This window comes from Danio rerio, chromosome 20 (assembly GCF_049306965.1).
Source record: "Danio rerio strain Tuebingen ecotype United States chromosome 20, GRCz12tu, whole genome shotgun sequence".
In the NCBI taxonomy this organism is placed as follows: Eukaryota; Metazoa; Chordata; class Actinopteri; order Cypriniformes; family Danionidae; genus Danio; species Danio rerio.
In genome coordinates this window covers 30,097,809-30,120,698 of record NC_133195.1, presented here as the reverse complement: position 1 = coordinate 30,120,698, position 22,890 = coordinate 30,097,809, and the positions used below count along the sequence as shown (strand labels likewise).

Here is a 22,890-nt window from a genome sequence, read left to right as displayed (position 1 = left end):
CCAGCACAAACCAATGACACCAGTTTTGGGCGATTTAGAGGAAATAATGGAGTGAAGAGTGACGTTGCAGTTCCCAAAGTGTTTTGATTAGGTAACATCTAAACGAAAAAATAGATACACTGTGTATGTTAACCGCACAAACCAGCACAAACATATGACACCAGTTTTGTGTGATTTAAAGCAGGGGTTCTCAACTGGTTTGGCCATGGGACCCACATTTTTACATGGTCATCAAGCCGCGACCCAAATTTTTAGGAAGTTTAATACAATTTTAGGAATTATTTAATAATTATTATTAATAATAATTATTATTTATAATTAAAATTAACAATATTTTATTGCTGTCATTTAGCAAAATGTATCAAATTATAGAAATATTACAAAGTAAAAACGACAAATACTGTAAACAGTGGTTAGGGTAAGGAAAGGTTTGGTTACCATAAACTAAACTGAACTGTGAATAAAACATGTTGTCTGGTTTCTTAATGTCATTTTAATTTAGAAGGTTTTGTACTGAAATTTCACGTCAAACGGTAGGGTGGTCGTGGACGCATTTCAAAATAAAAATAAAAATGAGTTAAAAATTAAAAATGAAAAAAAATTAAACTTCTGTTGTTGTTTTTTTACCACACACTGAATACACACTTCCCGCGAGCCAAATTGAGAAACACTGATTAAGACAAAATGTGGTGGAGAGTGATATCACAATTCCCGAAATATTTTGCTTGTATCTAAACGAGGAAAACAGATTCAGTGTTTGTTTTAACGGCACAAACCAGCACAAAATGAGCACAAACAACCTGTGCTGATTTGAAGTCATTTGAGCAACATGGTGTGGAAAGTGATGTCACACAGTTCAAAAAATTATGCTTAATATCCGAGCCCAAATCAGCACAAATGTTCATTTTTGCGGTACAAATCAGCACAATTGTAGCACAAACGAACACCGTAATTTAAGGGATTTTTTTGTTTTTATGGGGTGCCAACTTCACGGAGCTCACAGACCTCATGCTTTGGGTATAGTTTAACTCTTTAACTGTCCCACTAAGAAAAAAGCAATAGAACATTTTTGGATTGCATTTCTTAACTATTAATACTGCTAGTTAAGCTAACACAATGCATTTATTTTCTAACATATCCCATCATTTCTGAAATATCCAATTCTACCAAATACATGATATGTTGGTTTATGGGAAAAGTACCGAAATGAATACATATACTATGAAAATCTGAAAATATAAAGTGTAAGACTAATTTATTGAAAAACATGATCAAAATAAATCATGTTGGACACTAAATAATCATTATTTATTCACACACACACACACACACACACATATATATATATATATATATATATATATATATATATATATATATATATATATATATATATATATATATATTATTGAATATTTATATTTATTAGTATATATAATAAAATAATAATTGATATATAAAGTATAAATCATATAATAACTGATATGATGTGGGTGTGGAAAGACTGATGTTATTGACTTGGGATTGGCCCATATGGCATGGAGGTGTTCTGTTAAATCCTTGGGATAAATAGATTAGGTGGAGGTCAATGTGAGTCTGGACGGAAGTCGCTCTAAACACGCTTCTCACCGCTTCTGTAGTCCTTACATGAAATATGCACAAAAAAGGAGTAATTATGACAGTGCCTACAATCAAGGTCCATGGATTACAAGGCCATATGAGAATATATGAGATCTGAGCAGGTAGGTTAATAGCATTTTATGGGTTGTAGGAAGAGCTAATAGCTAATGCTCTTCTTTAACAGCTAATGCAATGAAATTTCAACATGTATCTAATTAAATATAAAAAAATTATATATTTAATGTATAAATATAAACATATTTTTTTGCACAGAAACAATACTAACTGACATAAAGCCATAAATGATGAAAGACTGCATTTATAGTATATGCAATATGCAAATTGATAAACCAATGACAGTAAAATATGTACATTTTAATTCCTAAAATATATTTTCAAAGGCAAAGAACAACAAAGCTTCTGCATTAAATTCAACTGCTAATCCTTCAGCAAATATCGGAATATTTGTAGAAGTGTAATATTTACAGATAAATTGTATATATGTATCTATTAAATGTCTGTCTTCATAACATGCAAGCAAACTGTGAATTTATTTTGTGACATTTTCATCTTGATTTCAGTACCTACGCTATTATGCAGCTAAGGCCATCATCCAGGAGGGTAAAAATACCTCATCTAAGCTGCTTACGTGGCTCTCTTGGCCTTCTCTCCCAGTTCGCTTCCCTCCTCCCTGTGGAACATGTTCCTCGTCCTCTCCCAATTACCCAGTACGTTATATCATCCTGAAATAAAATGAGTTTTACGACCAGACATAAAAAATTACAGCGGATACGGTAAACTCGACACTTTCCGTTGACAATGGCCGTCTTAAAAGTGACATTTACGAAGACCAATAGAGACAAACTGGCCCAGGTTTTATGGGTTTTGAACTGGGTGTCTGTGGTGACTGGAGTGACGCTCTTCAGCATGGGCTTGTTCTTAAAGGTGGAGATTGAGAAGAGGCGGGAGCTGATGTCAAAAGAGATCGACTCGGTGCCAAACATGCTTATCTGTGTTGGCCTGACTGCATGTGCGATCAACTTTTTGGGGGGAAAGATCTGCTATGACTGTGTGGATACAACCAAGTTCCTGCGATGGAAGCTGCTGATGCTGCCTTACATCACATGTACCTTTTTCTTTACGTTCTGCATCCTCGTGGGTGCCCTGATGTGCTACAGCATGCGCAAAGACCTGGAGGAGTCCCTGTATTTTGGTTTGCGAGATGCCATGCGCTACTATAAAGACACTGACATGCCGGGACGCTGCTATATTAAGCGCACTATGGACATGCTGCAGATGCAGTTTCAGTGTTGCGGTAACGGAGGTTACAGAGACTGGTTTCACATTCAGTGGATCAGTAACCGCTACCTGAATCTCAGCAACAGTGATGTTGTGGAGTAAGTCCATCTCTACCTTCATTTATTGGTTTGTTTTGTTTGTTTTCCAGGCATTGTTTTCACTAAACATTCTTTTATCATTTACTTGTTCTTGTGTCATTCCAAACCAATATGAATATCAATATACAATTATAATACAATGGTCAAGAGAGCTCAAATGCACTCCAAGTTAAGAAAACACAAGCAAATAGAAAAACACAAACAAATAAAACAAATAATTAAGAAAGCATCGTTATCAATTTGATAACACACACACACGCAAATTCCAACAAGACACATGCATAACGTTCCAAATACATAAACGTTCTGCTAACAGTGCATATCACAATGGAAATGTATCAGGGGACCCAAAAAAAAAAAATGATGAACTCATCGGTGCCAGTAGCCAGTAGACATTTAGCACTGATGTGATCATGGTGACGAGTTTGATTCCTGGCTTGGGGTCCTTTGCCGATTCTTCATCTCCCAAGGCTTTTTCTGTCGGAATTCTCAACTGTCCGATCATAATAAAGGTGAACACCCACCCCCTCCCTCCCCAAAAAAAAGATGAACCTGGCTGCTTCCTGTTTAAACCTGGCACACACCAAGCTGATGTCAAAATACTAGTGGTGGTGAAAACTGACTGTTTTGACTTGTATTGAATTCAATAATTTAGTTTGCTTAGTTTTGTCACTTCATCTAAAGCAGTGATTCCCAAAAGTGGGGGTGGAAATTCCAAAAATCTAAATTCAATTTATTAAACTATTAGAATTACCATATTTTATCCGAAACCTACTGAAAAACAAAATAGTAGTTATTGGTAACATTGTTAACATGTTAATAATAAATAATAATAATACAGCTATCAGCCTTTCAAAATTAGCTTTTTATTTTGTTGGCGACCCCTGGGGTGATTGCGTTATATAAAAGACACTGCAATAGTGTGAGATGCAGCAAACTGATATTATGGAACACGATTTGCTGCATTCACGTACATCAAAAATTAATACAGGCCACAATTAAACATTTAGGCTGGTTTCCAAATGGCGTTATCCAAATTAAACGATGAATAGACTTGGGCCTATTGGTATGCCTGCACTGTTGTGTGTAAGGTTTATATATTTATAATCACCTCAGAGAGTATTGGGCATCGCGAGGTACTGGCATTGCTATTTTGAGGCGTCGCGGGCTAAAGAGTTTGGGAACCCCTGTCCTACAATACATGCTGAATTAGGCAAACTTTCTTAGACATGAGCTCTATGTGAGGTGGCATGTGGAACACACCAAACACATGGGCCCGACAGACACTCACGGATGGCCGAATGTGGGTTTAGTGTGTCCCGGCATTCACAGTCAGCGCTGTTGTCAGAGATGAACCAAAAAAACTCACCTCTCACTTCTCCCACAATACCACTAACACATTTCCGTGGTAAAGCGCACTATTTGCAGAGTGTTTCTAGATTTGCATGTGTTGTTGGAATTTTCATGCTCATGGGTTTTAAAATTGATAAAGATGTTTTCTCAATTTGTTAGTCTATTATTTGCATGTTTTCTCTTAACTTGCAGCACATTTGAGCTCTTTAGGCCACCATACTATGACAGTGTATCCCCTCAGGGAGGTCCCGGCCCACAAGGGGGCCTCAGCGAGCTCTGTGGGAAAGAGTCCCTGACCCAGTAACAGTGCATTATCTGCGCCAAAGTTCTTGCTAACAAATGCATGAGGCTGTCCAAATTAATAAGACATTTGCAGACAACTCATCCACAATACTGCATGGTGTACCTAATTCAAACGGCCAACTGATGTTTAGCTTTTATATGATACATTAGGCTATTATTTGAGCATAAACATATCTAGATTTAGTAATAAACACACTGTTAGTTTGAAAACAATCTTATTTTGTTATACCTACTGTAAGCTTATATCAGCGATAATATCATTAAATGTGGAGGGAGGCCTTACAATATTTTCTGGGAGAAAAGGGGGGTCTCAGGCAAAAAAAAGGAACCACTGCTATATGGAATACAGAAGGTATTTTGAAGAATGTTCCGGCTGGATTTGTCTGTACAGTAAAAATCAGTGGGGTCCCAAATAACACCATGACTGAACCTCACACACTTTCATAAACTAAGAATATATTAAAATTCAAACAGAATAAAAGGAGTCATTCAGATTTGGAACAACACCGGGATGTTTAAATGATAGAGTGTATTTTATTTTGTATGTACTCTATTTTTAAATGATCTCTTTAAACGAGCTATTTGTTTAATCTAGAAACCCTTGTTTTTAGTAATACGGATTACCATTAAGTGAATGGTAATACACCAATAGCTCAACCTTCAATATTAGACAGATCACATTTTATTTTCTCTTTATCATCTGTCTATGCCTCTTTGGTTTATTCAATGCTTTCTGGTCCTCTCAGGCGGATTCGGAGCAATGTGGAAGGGAAGTATCTGATAGACGGGGTGCCGTTCAGTTGCTGTGGCCTATATTCACCCCGGCCCTGCATTCAGCATCAAATCACCAACAACTCAGCGCACTATAATTACGACTACTTGAAGGAGGATCTGAACCTGAACCGACGAGGCTGCCTACAGGCCCTGCTGGAGCACTACACACAGATCATGCAGTCCATCGGGTTAATCGTTCTCATCATTTGGCTTTTTGAGGTGTGTGATTTTGATTTGACTCATTTTAAACAAATTAATTAAATCCAATTCATCTCTATTCTGAAAAATGTATTGCATTCTGTACATTATCAGTTAAGGGTGTATTTGATATAAGAGATCAAGAATACAACGAAGACTGTAACTTTGGTACCTGCCTTCAATTGTTTTGCTTTGTTTTCTAAATTCAGATCCTTTAGTATCTTTAGTGATACACAATCCTCAACAAATTATTCTAATATGCTGATTTGACGATTAAGAAATGTTTTATTATCATATTCTGTTGACTGAACCTGTGCTGTATATTATTTTTGTGGAAACTGGGAATAAAATAGAATGAACATGTTTAGTAAAGATCCATTAAATTGTGTTAAAGTGATCCTAAATACATAAAAACTTTATTATTAAGTATTAAACAAAGAATCATGAAGATTTACCATGATTTACAAAAATATCCGCATGTTAGAACAAAATCTGAAAACACTGAAGCCAAAGAAATGACTGGTAAAAAATTCTAAGTAAAAATCTTAGTTTCTCAGAAATTTTGAATTATAGTATGAAATATTTAGTTTTAACCTTTGAACTACTGATTCTGTTTAATCCAAAATTGAAATAAAAATGTGAGATTTTAAGCATAAAAAAGGTCAAAATAACGAACATTGTTGTCAATTCTCAGACCGTTTTATCTTTAGATGAGTTTAGGAGATAGATGTTCATCATACTTTACTCTCTCTCATGTGGTTTTAAATCTTTATGAGTTTCATTCTTCTGTCAAACACAAAAGAAGATATTTTGAGGAATGCTAATGGCTGAGACCCATTGAAAAAAAATACTAGTCAATGGGTCCCAACAACCAGCATTTTTCAAAATATCTTCTTTTGTTATTTAAAATTAGATTATTTTGGGGTCAACTATACCTTTAAAAAAAATCTGTGTTTGTTGGAATAACCTTGATTTTCATTCACAGTTAATGAAAATATAATTATTTTGGCTAATAATCATTACATATTAATCCTCAATTATAAGGACTACCTGATGGCCCGGTGCCAGAGTGAGAGATGCTCAGGACAGTAGACAGAATCGTTAGGCTGCCTGCCTTGCGTTGTCTTAGAATCGAGAAACACTTTGTACTTATAAGTATTTAAATGCTACCTTTTATATGAAGTCGTAAACACCATATTGCTGTTCATTTCCACTTATCTGTTTGGATGTTGTATGCATGTTATTTTTTTCCATAACCAGTACATTGAAGAGAAAGCAACAGGACGACAACAACAAATTATGAGGCTAATAGAAAATGTCTGTTTCTCACATTGTGGGTACAACACGAGAAAAAAATGAAGTGATGTTTTGCATAGTTTGCCGTCACTTTTAAGTCAGCCACCTTTTGTTTTGCAATAAAATACCTGCACATTTTCCATACTGCTATATTTTACTGCTAAATGTTAAAACATTTCTAAAATATTGAAATTCTAAATTCACAGATATTATTTTTGACACATTATTTAAAATATGTGGCTAAAAATAGCAAGTCGCTTTTTTTTTCTTTTCTTTTTTTTTTGCTGGGGCCAGTAAAAATTTTGGCAGGGCAAGTAAAAATCTGAACCACTAGTCCAATCTGGCCAGAAGAAAAAAGTGTTGATCTCTAATTTATACAAAAAAAAAAAGAATATTATCAAGCCATTACGTAACAATTTACTAATTTGCTAATCTTAAAAATGAAATGTGACACTCTTTTTCCCTAAATGCTGTTCTCTTGCTGTAGGTGTCTGTGCTGACAGGAGTGCGTTATCTTCAGACAGCCATGGAGAACGTGCTGAGGCAGGGAGACCCTGACTGTGAGTCTGACGGCTGGCTTCTGGAGAACAGCATTGCAGACACTGCACGCTATAACTTCAACATCATTAAGAACCTGGGCAAGTGCTACCAGGTGGATGACGATCCCAACATAGACGTACCGAGCACCAGCCGGCAAATGCAAGAGAACGTGCCCGTAAAGCAAATCCCTGAGGCCAGGTAGTAAAAGAGACACTGAGACTTACCCAAGCCATTCCACAATGGCAGCCTTGGAGAGGCAGATCAAGCTCTGCATTGCAGCCTTTGACCATTTACTTGAATCGCACAAAGCGCAAAGGAGGTGAAGAATGACCTGGAACATAAAAACAGGCTGATAAAGGAGATCTCAATTGAAAGGCACTCATTGCAATGTAATCCTTGTGCCATACAAAAGGAAGAGAATGAAATATGCATTTTTAGAAGCTGAAGGAAAAGCGACAGACAGATATTTACAATATTTAATCAATCAATGTCAAATTTACTTGGATTTACACTTGTGAAATGGAGTAAATTCATTCAACTGACATGAATAAGTTAATAACAGCGGCTATAAACAAAGATGGTAATGGATGACAAGCTTTCGCGTGCCTCTACCCTGTAATGAAGATTATTTTGTCCATCTTAATATTATCTGAATGATAAACACATTTCAAATTAATCTGAAAAGGGTTTGATTATAGGCCTTTGTTCCATTACTAAAGAGGTATTACCATGTGTTAAGCATAAAATGCCTTTTGGGATCCAGCAAGGATCTTTTTCTCTCTCACTCAGTTGCTTCATTTGTTTCGTCGTAGGTCTATATTTAGTTTCTCTGCTAGTCAATCATACATCTATTGCTTTGGAGAATTTCTGCATCTGAAAAGGATGAATTTTGGCTTAGGCACATTTTTTCAGACAATTAATCAGTACAAACATTGACTTCTGAGCTGCAGCACTGTGTTTAATATACTTTGAGTCTACACTGTCTGTTTTAAACCCATTGTGTGTTCTGTCTGGTTATTGTGACATTATTTCTCACAGTTGCTTCGTTATATTTGGTGTGACGCCTCAAATTAAAGGAGGAAAACAACAGCTATTTTCCATATGCAAAAAAAACTGCATACCTCTAACAGGATAATTATCTTTACAGGGTAATTCACCCAAAATTTACAAGTGATTTTTTTTCTTTCATAAAAATGGAAGATTACTACCTGAAAATATTGACCTTTGTGATGTTTTAGGGACTTTTAGAATAAAAAATTATAACACAGGCATAAATGAACACCAGTAACTCCTGAGGGTACAATGAGGTCTTATGAAGTGAAAATGATTGGTCTGAGTAGGAAGCAAAATTTTATTTACAGCCTTGTTACCTTTGCATGCTCCCTCTGTATAATAAATGTTTTCTGTTTGCATTTACAATGGAGAGGGAGCATGAATGCTCATTATAATATTAGGCCTACTTGTGCTTATCCTGGATGTTGCAGCCTATATATATAGGTTGCAATACAGGGGAAATAAGTTGAACCTAAAATATTAAAAGTAATTATTGGTAATAATGGTCTTGCATAGACCGATTGCAAGACCTCAGTGAATCATCAGTGGACCCTGTTCAAAGACTGTTCTGACGTGTTTACCAGTCTTCATAATGGTAAATCCTTATAAGTTAGTTTAATATCTAGATTTTTTAAAAAGTATGAACATTTACATGCCTTTATGAGTGTATTATATCATCTTTGCGTCAAGTTACAAAAAAACAAATTACCGTTTATCCGAGGTGTTTCTAATGCAGCGTCTATGGGGCTAAGAGTATATTTGACATTATTTTCTCCTCTGGCTGCCGTCATCAGCTTCACACTATTGTTCTCTTTTACTGAAAGTCTTGATAACATCCTCGTGGTATTTTTTTTTCCTTTATTATTTCAGCAAATTGGATTGTAAAAAATTATTTGTTGTACTCTCCCCTTCACTGCACTCTAAGTTTACCCAACTATGATGACTTCTGCTGCTGAGAAAGCCAGAAATGTAAAAAGGGTTTATAGCCACAGGTATTTTTTTTATTATTTTATTTTAGTTTTTTCAGGGTTTCTACAGGTTTCATCATGATCATGTCAAATTTAAGCCTTTTTAAGACCTTTATGTATGAAATTTCAGACTTACAAAAACCAAACGCTTAAGATTTGTTTGTAATGGCCCAGTTAAAACATTACAATGTTATCATAAGGAAGATAATCAAGCCATATTGGTAAATAGAGTTAATAAACTTTTGTTAAACTTTTATTGAGATGGAATGTTTGATTGGACAAGTGTTGGCCTGATTGGGTAGCTTAACATGGACATAGAAAAATAAAAACCTACAACACATTATTTCAATGAATTTCACTTTTTAAGGCCTAACATTTTGATTTGAAATTTTAAAAATTTTAAGACTGAGCCTCCAGAAAGGCTGTAAACCTGGGGCCTTGTATCACATTCATTCGTTCTGATGTCTTCCACATACTTCAGTTTTGACATCAGGGTTTTGTTTTGTTTTGTTTTGTTTTTGGCTGTGTGTTAAAACACGTCACTTTTTAAAACATGTTTGACGTGAATGCACTTGTAGTAAAACGTGATAATGCCTGTGATTAAATCAGTTGCTTTAACGTTACAAGTGTCTTTGTATTTGCTGAGGCCCTCTTTTCTGGACAAGAACTGTTCCAAACCAAATCCTCTGAATTAAAGAGATTGGTGTGCACTTATCTTGCAGTCCGTCACCGTGACCGAGGCACGCATCCGATTAACAGCGGCCTCTCCTTCTTGGATTAAAAACAAGTCGACTAGACGACAGCACAAACTCAACAGTGTCTGGCCGTCTGCTCCTGAAATCAACGTAGAACATTGTTGTCACGTGGTACCGTACATGTTACTTTTCTCAGCGCTGGTAAAAACATCCAAAATGGGCCAATCGCAGCCATTTGTGATTACAAGGACAATTTATACAAACATGTTTTGCTTTTGGAAATATTGTGTTTATTATATTTACCTAGGTAAAAATATCTCAAATAAAAATGTCTCAAACCTTAACGCTTTTATAAATTATAGTTTCATGATAATTTACGTGCTAAAAGTACAGGTAACGTTAAAACAAGCGAACAGTAATTGTGTGGATTACAGTGGTTACTCGTGTACATCATATTAACAATTGAATAGGCAATAGTGGGATATTCATATTCGTTTTATTTATTTAAAACTACCATTTATTCAAATATAAATCATAGGTAGTAAAATAAATTGTAATATTTTATTTTCCCCAAACATGTTAGTTGACAAATGGCTGTAGAGATTTGGAAATAAATGTTACGCAAAATCGCAAATCATAAAATTACGTTTCCCCCTTGTGCGATGTAAGAGAAACATACGTAAACTGCGTAAATCATCGCGTATGGGCAAGGGGCGGATGTTGCGTAATCTGCGTACGTTCGGTTTGTTATTGATGGCGACATGACGTGAACCGTTAGACGGTGTTGTTGCTGTGTTTGCAGTGAATTGTTTTGAAACAGACAACATATCTGTACTTCTATAACTTGGATTTTGGCACTGCCTTCGAATCAGACATTTGTACCGTAAGAAGTCTGTCCTCCACAACGTTTCGGCGTTCTTTTAGAGTGATTGCAGGTATGTAGAATCGACTGTAAGTGAATACAAATGAATTGTGCAACATTTCTTTTTCGTTTAAAACCGTGTTGCTATATGTTAGCGCAGTCTACTGAATATGCGACACAACCCTTAAAGGAACATACACTGTAAACACGCCTCCTGTCACCTCTGAGAATGTTCACGAGCTCTATTGAGAAAAATACACACTAATCAGTGATCTCCGTTTGATCGATGCTATTTGGTTGAACTTAGCTGTTATTTAGAATGCACGAATGCATGAATCATACGCACGTCTGATTGCGCTTCTAGAATCATCAGAGGACATTCTCTTTTATTCTGGCTTAGACTATTAAAACAGCGAAGTATTTTACAAAGACCAAACGCAACCCGTGTAATATGATAAATAAGATGATGATAATGTAATAATATGTTAAAATTTCAGTTTAAAGCCTGACAATCAGATCCTTTAAAAACAAAAGTCGGTCAACTGAGGCCTTCATTGTGGGCTCTCACACCGTGTATTGCTTGTTATGTATTATACTGCACAGATTTGCCTAAAAACTAGGCAGCTGTTTCTAACTTACTGTACTGATGTTGCCTCTAAATTGCTATTGTGATCAGAGGCGGATTTAACCAATAAGCTAAGCGACCACTTAGGGCCCCAGGAAAACTGGTATAGGTATAAATTATACCTATAAACTATATAATGTTGTTTTCTATCATATTTTGTATGGTGAGAGTCAAATAAAAGTTTAACATAATTAACCATTTTTTAATATCAAACAAAACGTAATACTATTATAATAATGTAATATGTAATACAAATATTATAAAAATATCAATATTACAATCTGCACAAATTTGTCCACCACCCTTTATCATTGATATTTATATCAAAGGTTTAACTCAAAACCTTTTTATTAAGCTATTGTGTTTTTTATCACCTTAGAAAAGACTGATTAACGTAATTCTTTAAAAAGTCTTTATTCAATGTTCTTGTTAAATGTTGTTGTTCATCATTATTTGCTGTGAAATCTTTGGCGATTAGTATAAAACAACTGTGTATTGGTAATTATATTTCAAGATGAAAATTTATGGAACTAAGCAATAGTTACTTGATTATCCATTTAAGATTTGCTCAAAATGATGTTATTTTAAATCAAAAATACAGTAGGTCTTTAAGGAACTTTTATCAATACATTTCACAGCCACCGTTTCATTACACTACATTTTCTTTTGCTCCCCAAAATTAACCCCAAAACGCTTTCTAAACCAAAGCTAAGCATTTAAATAATATATCTTACCAAGAAATATTATTGAAGGGTATAAATTGACAACTGATACTTAATGCTGTTTAGTCAAGTTGTCTGTTATATATATATATATATATATATATATATATATATATATATATATATATATATATATTTCATTTACATGACAAAACTATTAGAATTGAATCATAGTTTTTGGCCATGAAAAATGCATCTGAACAGTCATAGCTTGTGATCCATGTTTCAAATATTGTTCAAATATTCAAAAGGGTCAATGGATTATATCAAAGACTCTAGAATACACATGCCTTAAAGGCACTTTGATTATATACACTCCCCGGCCATTTTATTAGGTAGACCTTACTAGTACCGGACCTTCTTTTGCCTTCAATTATTCTCAGGAAATATTCCTAGAAGATTTTGGTCCATTGTGACATGATAGCATCACGCATTTGCTGCAGATTTGTCGGCTGCACATCCATGGTGCAAATCTCCCGTTCCACCACATCCCAGAGGTGCTCTATTGGATTGAGTTCTGGTGACTGCAGCGGCCATTTGAGTACGGTTAACTCATTGTCATGTTCAAGGAACCAGTCTGAGATGATTCGGCCTTTAAGACATGGTGCATTTTCCTGATGGAAGTAGCCATCAGAAGATGGGTACACTGTGGTCATAAAGTGATGGACATGGTCAGCAACAATACTCAGGTAGGCTGTGGCGTTGACACAACGCTCAATGGGTACTAATGGGCCCAAAGTGTGTCAAGAAAATATCCCGCACACTATATCGTCACCATCACCAGCCTGAATCATTGATACAAGGCAGGATGGATCTATGCTTTCATGTTGTTGATGCAAAATTCTGCCCCTACCATCTAAATGTTGCAGCAGAAATCGAGACTCATCAAACCAGGCAACGTTTTTCCAATTTTAGTGAGTCTGTGCCAAATGTAGCCTCAGTTTCCTGTTCTTAGCTGACAGGAGTGACACCCGGTGTGATCTTCTGCTGCTGTAGCCCATCCGCCTCAAGGTTGGACATGTTGTGTGTTCAGAGATGCTCTTCTGCATACCTCGGTTGTAGTAAGTGGTTATTTGAGTTACTGTTGCCTTTAAATCAGCTCAAACCAGTCTGACCATTCTCCTCTGACCTCTGGCATTAACAAGGCATTTGCATTCACAGAACTGCAGCTCACTGGATATTTTCCTCATTTGCAGAACATTCTCTGTAAAGCCTTGAGATAGTTGTGCATGAAAATCCCAGTAGATCAGCAGTTTCTGAAATACTTTTACTTCAAAGTCACCTTAATCACCTTTCTTCCCCATTCTGATGCTTGGTTTGAACTGCAGCAGATCGTCTTGACCATGTCTACATGCCTAAATGCATTGAGTTGCTGCCATGTGATTGGCTAATAGAAATTTGCGTTAACAAGCAGTTGTACAGGTGTACCTAGTAAAGTGGCCGGTGAGTGTATATAACAGTATATTGTTGTTTCAGGTGTTAGGCTTTACAGGGTTGATTGTGTGAAATCTATAGCAGATAATATTTATGTTTCATGACAATTAAAAAAAAAAAATATATATATATATATATATATACATTTTTCAGAGCATCATGAAGATGGGCTTCTTCACCCTCTTGATCGAAGCATCACTTCTTTCTGTGTCCGTTCTTGGGCAAACCACAGATGTTGAAGAGCTTGCCATCAAGAATGCAGACTTTGCTACACGGCTTTACAGCAAGATTGCTAGCTCAAGTGATGACAACGTGGCTGTTTCAACTCTCGGGGCTACCTTGGCCTTAGCCACATTAGCAGCCGGGGCTGGTGGAGCTACTCAATCCGAGCTGCTCCAGGGTATAGGAGTGGACTCCATGGTGAAAGATGGAGAGCAGGAAAGGATTCAGAATATACTCCAGCAGCTGAGGGAAGACGCTGCTCAAATCCCGGCCACTGGACTCTTCATCAAGCAGGACGTCAAGGCTGATGACAGCTTCAGCAACCAGGTTAAACAGTATTATAATGCAGATGTCCAGAATGTGAATTACGCCAATGGACAGCAGGCCAAAGGAAGTATTAATGATTATGTCAGAGGCCGAACAGGAGAGAAGGTCAGGGATGTGGTGGAGAATGTAGATCCACAAAGCATGGCGATTTTAATCAGTGCTGCTTTCTTCACAGGTAAGAAAAACAAAGGAGTAATATCATGATATAATGTCATGACATGAGATAATGTCATTAGGGGTGTGAACCTACACTGGTTTGTTATGATTATCATGCCATCGATTCAGTTCAATTTGATGTCTCAGTGCATCACGGTGCATTGACGATGCGACACAATAATTCTTGTATTAAAATGTATAATTTATAAGTATATTTATTTATTATTTGTGATAAAAAAATTTCCTTTAATACAAGCATATATGTACTGTACCTTTAATTTTACCTACTGAAAGAAAACTGAAAGAATTTTACCCGCTGAAAGAAATTTTGAATCTATCAAACAAATCTCAAGTACATGCATGGAACAACATGAACATTTAAAGCAAATAAACTAATGTAAATATTATTTTGCTTGCTTTTTGAGCCTGCGGATTCTTAAACGCCTATGATTGATCAAGCGCTCAACAAAAAAGGCTGCAATTGGCTCTATCTGTCAAAACTCCCTCTGCAGACACGCTCCTGTCTGGATCCACAAGTAATGTTACTGTTGTAACAGCTAATTGATGAGATAAAACGTTACCTGAGAGAGAGAAAGAGAGTTTACAGCTTTCATTTTTTCCTAGCTGGGTTCTGATGTGCTTCCCTGTCAGTGAAAGACACAAGCAGTGAATTGTGCGTAATCTGCCTTTTAAGTAGTTGGAGCATTTTATTTTAAATGACGTCAGCAGGCCTACATAATAACCGGTTATAATTGTTACTGAACCGATACCAAATTGTTTGTGTCTGCATCGCGGTGCATAGAATAAACAATTAATTTTCACAGCCCTCATATATACATAACAAAAAAGTGTGAAACAACTGAAAATATGTCATATTCTAGGTTCATCAAATTAGCCATGATTTGATCAAAATTCATTAGTCACATGAAATGGTCTTCCAACAGTCTTGAAGGAGTTTCCAGAGATGCTTGGCACTTGTTGGCCCTTTTGCCTTCACTCTGCGGTCCAGCTCACCTAAACCATCTTGATTGGGTTCAGGTCCGGTGACTGTAGAGGCCAGGTTATCTGGCGCAGCACTCTCCTAGGTCAAATAGCCCTTACAGCGCCTTGAGGTGTGTTTGGGGTCATTGCCCTGTTAAAAAAAAAAAAATTGGTCCAACTAAACGCAAAACGGATTGAAAAGCATGCCGCTGCAAGATGCTGTGGTAGCCATGCTGGTTCAGTATGCCTTTAATATTGAAAACTCCCCAACAGTGTCACCAGCAAAGCACCCCACACCATTACACCTCCTCCCCCATACTTCACGGTGGGAACCAGGCATGTAGAGTCCATCCGTTCACATTTTCTGCGTCGCACAAAGACACGGTAGTTGGAACCAAAGATCTCAAATTTGGACTCATCAGACCAAAGCACAGATTTCCACTGGTCTAATGTCCATTCCTTGTGTTCTTTCGCCCAAACAAGTCTCGTCTGCTTGTTGCCTGTCCTTAGCAGTGGTTTCCTAGCAGATATTCTACCATGAAGGCCTGATTCACAGTCTCCTCTTAACATTTGTTCTACAGATGTGTCTGCTGCTAGAACTCTGTGTGGCATTGACCTGGTCTCTAATCTGAGCTGCCGTTAACCTGCGATTTCTGGTTGGTGACTCGGATGAACTTATCCTCTGTAGCAGAGGTGAGTCTTGGTGTGCCAGCTCCCCATGTGAGCCAGCTACTTTGTAGCACTTGATGGTTTTTGTGACTGAACTTCCAAAGTTTTTCCAATTTTTCGGACTAACTGACCTTCATTTCTTAAAGCAATGATGACCACTCGTTTTTTTTCTTTACTTAGCAGCTTTTTCTTGCCATAATACAAATTCTAACAGTCTATTCAGTACGACTTTCGGCTGTATCCACCTGACTTCTGCACAACACAACTGATGGTCCCAACCCCATTTATAATGCAAGAAATCCCACTTATTAAACCTGACAGGGCACACCTGTGAAGTGAAAACCATTTCAGGTGACTACCTCTTGAAGCTCATCAAGAGATTGCCAAGAGTGTGCAAAGCAGTAATCAAAGCAAAAGGTTGCTGCTTTAAAGAACCTAGAATATGACATATTATCGGTTGTTTCACACTTTTTTGTTATATACATAATTTCACAAGTTAATTCATAGTTTTGATGCCTTCAGTGTGAATCTACAGTGTTCATAGTCATGAAAATAAAGAAAACTCTTTGAATGAGAAGGTGTGTCCAAACTTTTGGTCTGTACTGTAAATATCAGTCCAACAAACTACTGGTCACAGGTGTTGATTCTTTTTTTTTTTTTCAACCCTACCAATTTATTACTCCCCGTTGAAGTAGCTACCTGATTACCTAATCATAACCTCTCCCCCACACCTAACCATAAAAACTACCAGATTGAGGCTGTGAAATAATTTTAAAGAGGGTTACAATTTAGTACAAAACTGGCAGGAATTAAAGATGGAAGGAGTAAGTCAATAGTGGGCAAGCAAATATTCCGATATCAAGGTAGTTTCTTGATCTTTAACAGGTCAGTGGCTGCAACCATTCAACGCAACCTTCACCCAAGAAGACAGATTCTATGTGAACAAGTATAACATTGTGCAAGTACCCATGATGCTCCGTTCTGGAAAATACTACCTGGCATATGACCCCACATTTAAGGTTGGAATTCTGAAGCTGCCCTGCGAGAACGGCATTGCCATGCTTGTTCTTCTTCCGGATGAAGATGTGGACTACACCTACGTTGATGAATCCATGACTGGTGAAGTGTTTCGTGGATGGGTTGCGAAGCTGAAAAAGACGTGAGTCATGTAGTCAGTCTCTCACATTTTCATAAATCCATGTGTTTTGTTTTTTTAATGACTAAAATCTCCATCAAACTCATGCTGTGCAGCCAAAGTGAACAATCACATCCTGTACTTGACAGTTCATATTTCCCTTTTAGAAACATACAATTTTTAAGACAAATTTCTGTTTATTGCTTAAATATCCATTATGTGTCTCTCATCAGGAAGCTGGAGATTCAGTTGCCCAGATTTTCACTGAAGCAGTCCAATTCGCTCAGTGTGAGTCTGCCGAGTCTGGGTGTTAAAGAGATCTTTGGAAGTACTGCAAATCTTACTGGAATCAGCAGCAGTGAAGGCCTGAAGCTGTCAGAGGTGTGAGGTCTTTCTAATAATACACAAAGAGTGTTGAAGGGTTTTCATGTCATTCTTAATGCATACTGTACGTCTACCAGTTATTTGCACCATAAGTTTAATTAAATGTTTTTAAAGCATCAAAACATATTCCTTTTTACACATTAGAATGTATCTTGTTAATCTTTTATTTTTTTGGATTTGGGTTTGTTTTGAGCAAAAACAAATGATGACTTTCATGTTTTTTTATCATTGTTTACAGAACAAACTCAATAAAATGTCTTTCTGTGTAACATTAGTTAAGATAAAAAAAATCTTCAGGCATTTAAAACGAGAGTTTTTGCAGCATATTACAAGCCTCTATTTAAGTCAACCACAAAACAAAACAAAAAATTTATTTAAAAACTTTATTCTTTGCCATTTCTCAGCAAGATTAAAAATATAATAAATAATAAATATAAAAACATTGTCATGCTGAGTGACTGTGAAACATTATTTCACCAATTTTGACATTTATTTTCATAAATATCAGACACTTTATTTGCATTTATTAGGCTTTCTATGTATTTAAAATCACTTTTTTTTGCATAAACCAATATGGACATTTTGTATTTGAGCCATATATACACTACCTTTAACATGTAAAAAAAAAAAACACCTGTAATATCCCTTTAACAGGCATAGTAACTACCTGGGGTTTGTTTCTGAAAACCTTTGTTAGCCAACTAAGGTCACAAGTTCCGTCGTTACAAACATAGTTTGTTGATTGGCATTTCCCAAATGCATCGTTTCAACGAACATTCGCAAACTACATCTCAAACTTGTATGTTTGTAACTACACATCTGAAGCTATAGTTAGAAACATAGTTCCTGGCTGTGCTCTTTAATATGCTTTCAAAGCATTTTTACAGTTCAGTTTTAGAGATCTTCATGTTTACAATTTCGTAGCCTTCGTATTGCACTTTGAAAACATTAATGTCATTTTGAACACAGCCGTGGTTCATGATGAAAGCTATAGGTGACCTATTATGTAAAAGCAGAATTTATGTTATGTATCCAAAGCATAGCAAACGTTAATGCTTTTAATTTATAGTAGGTTATTTATTAAGTATCTGTACTGTATATGGCATGGGCCTGTTGGTTAGAACATTTCTGCAGTGGTTTGCATGTCAAATTTTAAAAGTAGACTCTTTAAAAAAAAAAAGAATAAACAATTTCCTACTTATAATAATATTAATAATCATCATCATCATCAATAGTATTGTTATTAAAGTAGGGTTTTTCATTGTTTAATAAATATTAAATTCAATTTCTTAATAAATAGCTTAATTATTTATTTATTTATATGATTTATATATGATATTATAGTATGTGTTTGCTTTTGTAAGTGCTTTTATGTTTCAAAATAGAATTTGGAATATTGGAAAGCGAGTGCATGTTTTTTCCAAAACTGATATTGGATTTTTTTTTTTAAATGCATGTTCGTGTAAAACAATATAGTTTGCACAAAGAAATTATAGTTTTTTTTTTCTCTAAAGAGGTTTTTAACACCCCATTTAGAGCATCATTATGCGTGTTTTACGTTATAACTAACGTGGTTCAAACGATGGATCTGCGACAGAGAAACTACAGTTTTGGGAAACACTCGTCACTACATCGTTCTTTTCCCAAATGATGCATCGTACTATGATAGTTTAGCCGCGAGTTACGATGTTAATTGGGAAACGCACCCCTGGTTGATGTTATGTTATGGGTTATCATTAAAACTCAATTAAAGCAAAATTGATTTAAAGTGGTGTCTGGAATAAAATTTAACCAAAGAAAAACATGAAATAATTTTTTCAATGTGCAAGTTCAAGGGAAATTGTGAAATCCTTGCTGAAAAAAAAAAAAATCATACTCTTTCTACCATGATGGTTGACATAATTAAAAATAAATAAATATAATGATAAATACAAAATGCACTGACCAATGGCGCTTGATTCCAGGTGGTACAGAAGGTGGCTGTGGATGTGGATGAGTCTGGAGGCTCACTGGCAGAAGCTTCCGGCAATCTCTTCATGAATCCTCTTCCTCCCAGGCTCACTTTCAACCGACCCTTCATTTTTGTTGTCTACCATGAGGTCACAAAATGCATCCTCTACATTGGACGTGTGGTCGACCCAACTAAGAACTAATTAGAGAAACTACCAATGGTGTATACAGGTGTTCTCACTCCTACATCCATTTGTTTTGCGTGAATAACCAAATATTAATAGTGTTTTAAAACAATTAATATCAGTATCAACCTTTTAACTGTTATTAACATTATACTGTGATTTAATTAACATTAAGTAGCAGCATAATATAGTCACAATCCAATGTTTGCTAGGAAATTAAATGAATAGTGTACTTAATGTCAAGTGTAACTAGTAACTTGTTTTTCTATGTGCGCTGTCAGTATTTAAAGAGCCAGTTCAAAAGCAAGTCATTAAAGCACGTCATATTCAACATGAATTTTATTCATTGGGTACTAAGATGTTGGCGTTAATCAATCAGGTGCTGGGTGGCACCAGGCACAATCTCATTGGTGGGATGGGATGGAGAGTTCCAAAACTCTTCAATCATAAAAATACATAGTGCTTCTTTTTCTCTTAGCCACTTCAAAAATATAAAACAGAGAATTTTGCAAAGCATGCTATAATACAAGAAACAAAATAATGAGGCAGTAAATTAAATACATTCAATTACTCCTCAACTCTCGGTTTCATTTTATGATGTATGGTGTGAGATTTTGATTGTTTTTTTTGTATGAAATAAGGCAGAGATGGATCAATGCAGACCTTAATTGATGCCCCAGCACATCTTAAGCCTTTTCTGGGATAGAAGAGAGAATGGACACATCAAAATGGAGGGACACTGCTGTGCTGCTGCTGCAGAATGAAAAGTCTTGTAAAAGGGGCTTTAAGTCAGAAGGCAAAGTGGTAATCACTCTCTCCCAGACTGCATTCCAAATGAATTCGACTTCCGCTGTCTGTCGAACACAAACAGAAAGACAACATAAGATCACTCTTGCTGAATCACACCCGTTCATAATAAAACAAAATTGCATTGCTAAGAAAAAAGAAATGAAAATAAATCAAAACATTGTACAAAACAATTATAAAAATGTATTATAGATCCCTTAAACCAACACCAAATCCTTTAAATGTTCATTATTATTCAGAACAGATAGAAATGTATGTAAAACAAACTGAAATTTTTTTATAATTTTCACCTTAAACTAGAATGATAAAAGCCTAAATAAATTTATTTAAAAGGAACACCTTCAAATATTTGGGCCACTGGAAGTTGAAAAAAATTGTATGCAAAAAAATGTGTAAGTAAGGTTTTGATTCAGCTCTGCATGCGCACAATGAAATAATATAAATATATATATATATATATATATATATATATATATATATATATATATATAAACGTGTCTGAACAGAATAAAATCATTGTGATAAATGAATAAATAATAATAATAAATAAAGTACTTTGACCTGTAAAATGCCTCTTGTTTTCTCTCAATAGTATGTAATTAATAAATTCACAGTATATTCACGTGATTGCTTAAATAGCCATAGAACTTAACTGTCAAATGTAAAAATGTACATTATATCTTGTGGCAGTTGCCTTAATAATCCAGTAGGCTCAAAAGGGAGCATGTTTGCCCTCAGTTTCAATATCTATATGACATCTATGAACACTACAATTGGAATTCTGCAAGGCTATATAAGCTGTTCCTTTGTTTTTACTATAGGCATAATGACTTGATTCAGATAAGAAATATAATATTGTTTAAAATATGAAGTAATGATGTACTTGTTGTATAGATACACTCATTTGACAATGTGTGCAGATTTTGCAAATGCTTTGCATCCTTGGAGTGAGGTGCAGCATGTTTTAAATAATGAAATAATGAGTTGTATACAGCCGAATACGGCACTTAGATAATAACCCAGGAAGCAAAGAATTCTGGCTGAGATTTAGCATAAAGCTGGCACAGCAGGCATTCAGACCAAACATGGCCCAGGTTTGACAGCAGTCAGGCACCGTCTTTAAGGCGGCACACAATATTTGGGCCAGATGTCAAATGTAGTATTTGGCCCAGATGTTATAATTTGATATGTGGGCCATGTGAGTTTGGCCTATCTTGACCCACATTTAAATTCTTATTTTAAAAAAAAACAAAAAAACAATCAGGTCTCTGCAAGAAAAAGCATGCCCATAGCATGTCTAAAGTGCAATGCTTTATGGATTTATCAATTTCATTGCAGTCGTGACACACCAACATATCTGGCCTAGTTCAGGGTTAGGGATTGTTAATTTGGCTGAGATATGGTCCATGTTTGGCCCTTGTCTGGAAGCCAGACTTGGTCCAGTCATGTACCGTAATTTACTGCAGCATGTGGGCCAAGTAAAAGCTGATTGTGTGGGTCAGAGCTGGGCCAGAGATATTTTGCTAGGTGGGGAGTGGCTGATTAAAAATGGGAGTTTATCAGTCAATTTGAGAAACATACACAGAAAGTTTCCTAGACTGTGTGTCTTTATTCCCGTTACTCCGGTGATCCACAGAGCTGCTGGTGTTGCTGCGGATCAGAACAGGCATGGACGAGGACGATGGGGTGGAGGAGATTGAAGAAGCAACATTAAAGTGGTGGGGTCGCAGGTTATCATCTGGAAAGCAAACAAGTACATAAGTACATGTAAACAACAATATAATATAACAATATAATTCACGAAGAACAATCTCATTAGTTACCATTTAAAGGTAGCATAGGACTCTTTCCTGATCCAGGGCAACTTCCTGAATCTTTCAGTTTTCTAAAGAAAAAATTGTGAGTGTAAATGTTGAAGTACTAGCGATGATGGGTCACAGGTCATGGGTCAAAGAACCAACTGCAGTAGCAACATAAGAAAGCTTAGGGGATTTTGTTACGTACAAGGTTTTGTCTGAGTTTGTCATCTTGGGTGTTGTGGGATGGCCACTGAGAGAACGACTGCGAGCTAGTTTAGCCCTCCGCATCTCCTTCCCTAGAAACAGCAGCAATGTGGAGATGATAAGCACCGGACCATTACAAAACTTTAAGAAAATGTTTAACATTTTTATGTCACTGGAAATTTATCAAACTAATAACAAAAACAATAATAACAAAACGATTACATAAGTAGC

The 22,890-nt window shown here is 36.0% G+C and overlaps 3 protein-coding genes across 22 annotated transcripts in view; 2 read left to right on the top strand and 1 right to left on the bottom strand.

Annotated features, from left to right (window-relative positions):
- Positions 1–1,501: 1,501 nt before the first annotated feature.
- Positions 1,502–10,128, top strand: prph2lb (peripherin 2-like b). 2 transcript variants are annotated; one of them, XM_005160581.6, is made up of 4 exons: positions 1,502–1,742; positions 2,202–3,017; positions 5,420–5,666; positions 7,429–10,128. In XM_005160581.6, exons 2-4 carry the CDS (start codon positions 2,440–2,442, stop codon positions 7,681–7,683), a joined length of 1,080 nt encoding a protein of 359 aa, XP_005160638.1. In that variant the 5' UTR covers positions 1,502–1,742; positions 2,202–2,439; the 3' UTR covers positions 7,684–10,128. The 2 variants fall into 2 exon arrangements, with proteins under 2 accessions (XP_005160638.1, NP_001104664.1); NM_001111194.1 differs by lacking the exon at positions 1,502–1,742 and having other exon boundaries at positions 2,358–3,017; positions 7,429–8,478.
- An 845-nt stretch (positions 10,129–10,973) lies between these two features.
- On the top strand, positions 10,974–20,838 carry serpina10a (serpin peptidase inhibitor, clade A (alpha-1 antiproteinase, antitrypsin), member 10a). The gene is given in 5 exon segments (NM_001045071.2): positions 10,974–11,132; positions 13,994–14,564; positions 17,081–17,354; positions 17,564–17,711; positions 19,679–20,838. Coding segments are annotated over 4 exon segments (1,176 nt in total). The 5' UTR covers positions 10,974–11,132; positions 13,994–13,999; the 3' UTR covers positions 19,868–20,838.
- The window catches only part of ppp4r4 (protein phosphatase 4, regulatory subunit 4), an 82,779-nt gene continuing 80,059 nt past the window's right edge, over positions 20,171–22,890 (bottom strand). For all 19 annotated transcript variants that reach the window (XM_073933295.1, XM_073933297.1, XM_073933296.1 and 16 more), the window contains 4 exons: positions 22,661–22,751; positions 22,480–22,541; positions 22,238–22,394; positions 20,171–20,703 (listed from right to left, as the gene is read on the bottom strand). In XM_073933295.1, the coding sequence (XP_073789396.1) occupies positions 20,658–20,703; positions 22,238–22,394; positions 22,480–22,541; positions 22,661–22,751 (356 nt within the window). In that variant the 3' untranslated portion in view covers positions 20,171–20,657. The remainder of the gene's footprint in view (positions 20,704–22,237; positions 22,395–22,479; positions 22,542–22,660; positions 22,752–22,890) is intronic.

Excerpts from the sequence above, each read along its gene's own strand:
- prph2lb (XM_005160581.6), top strand. The coding sequence starts at position 2,440 with ATGGCCGTCTTAAAAGTGACATTTACGAAGACCAATAGAGACAAACTG. Across the intron at positions 3,018-5,419 it reads AGCAACAGTGATGTTGTGGA|GCGGATTCGGAGCAATGTGG; the intron begins GTAAGTCCATCT and ends TGGTCCTCTCAG. Across the intron at positions 5,667-7,428 it reads TCATCATTTGGCTTTTTGAG|GTGTCTGTGCTGACAGGAGT; the intron begins GTGTGTGATTTT and ends CTCTTGCTGTAG.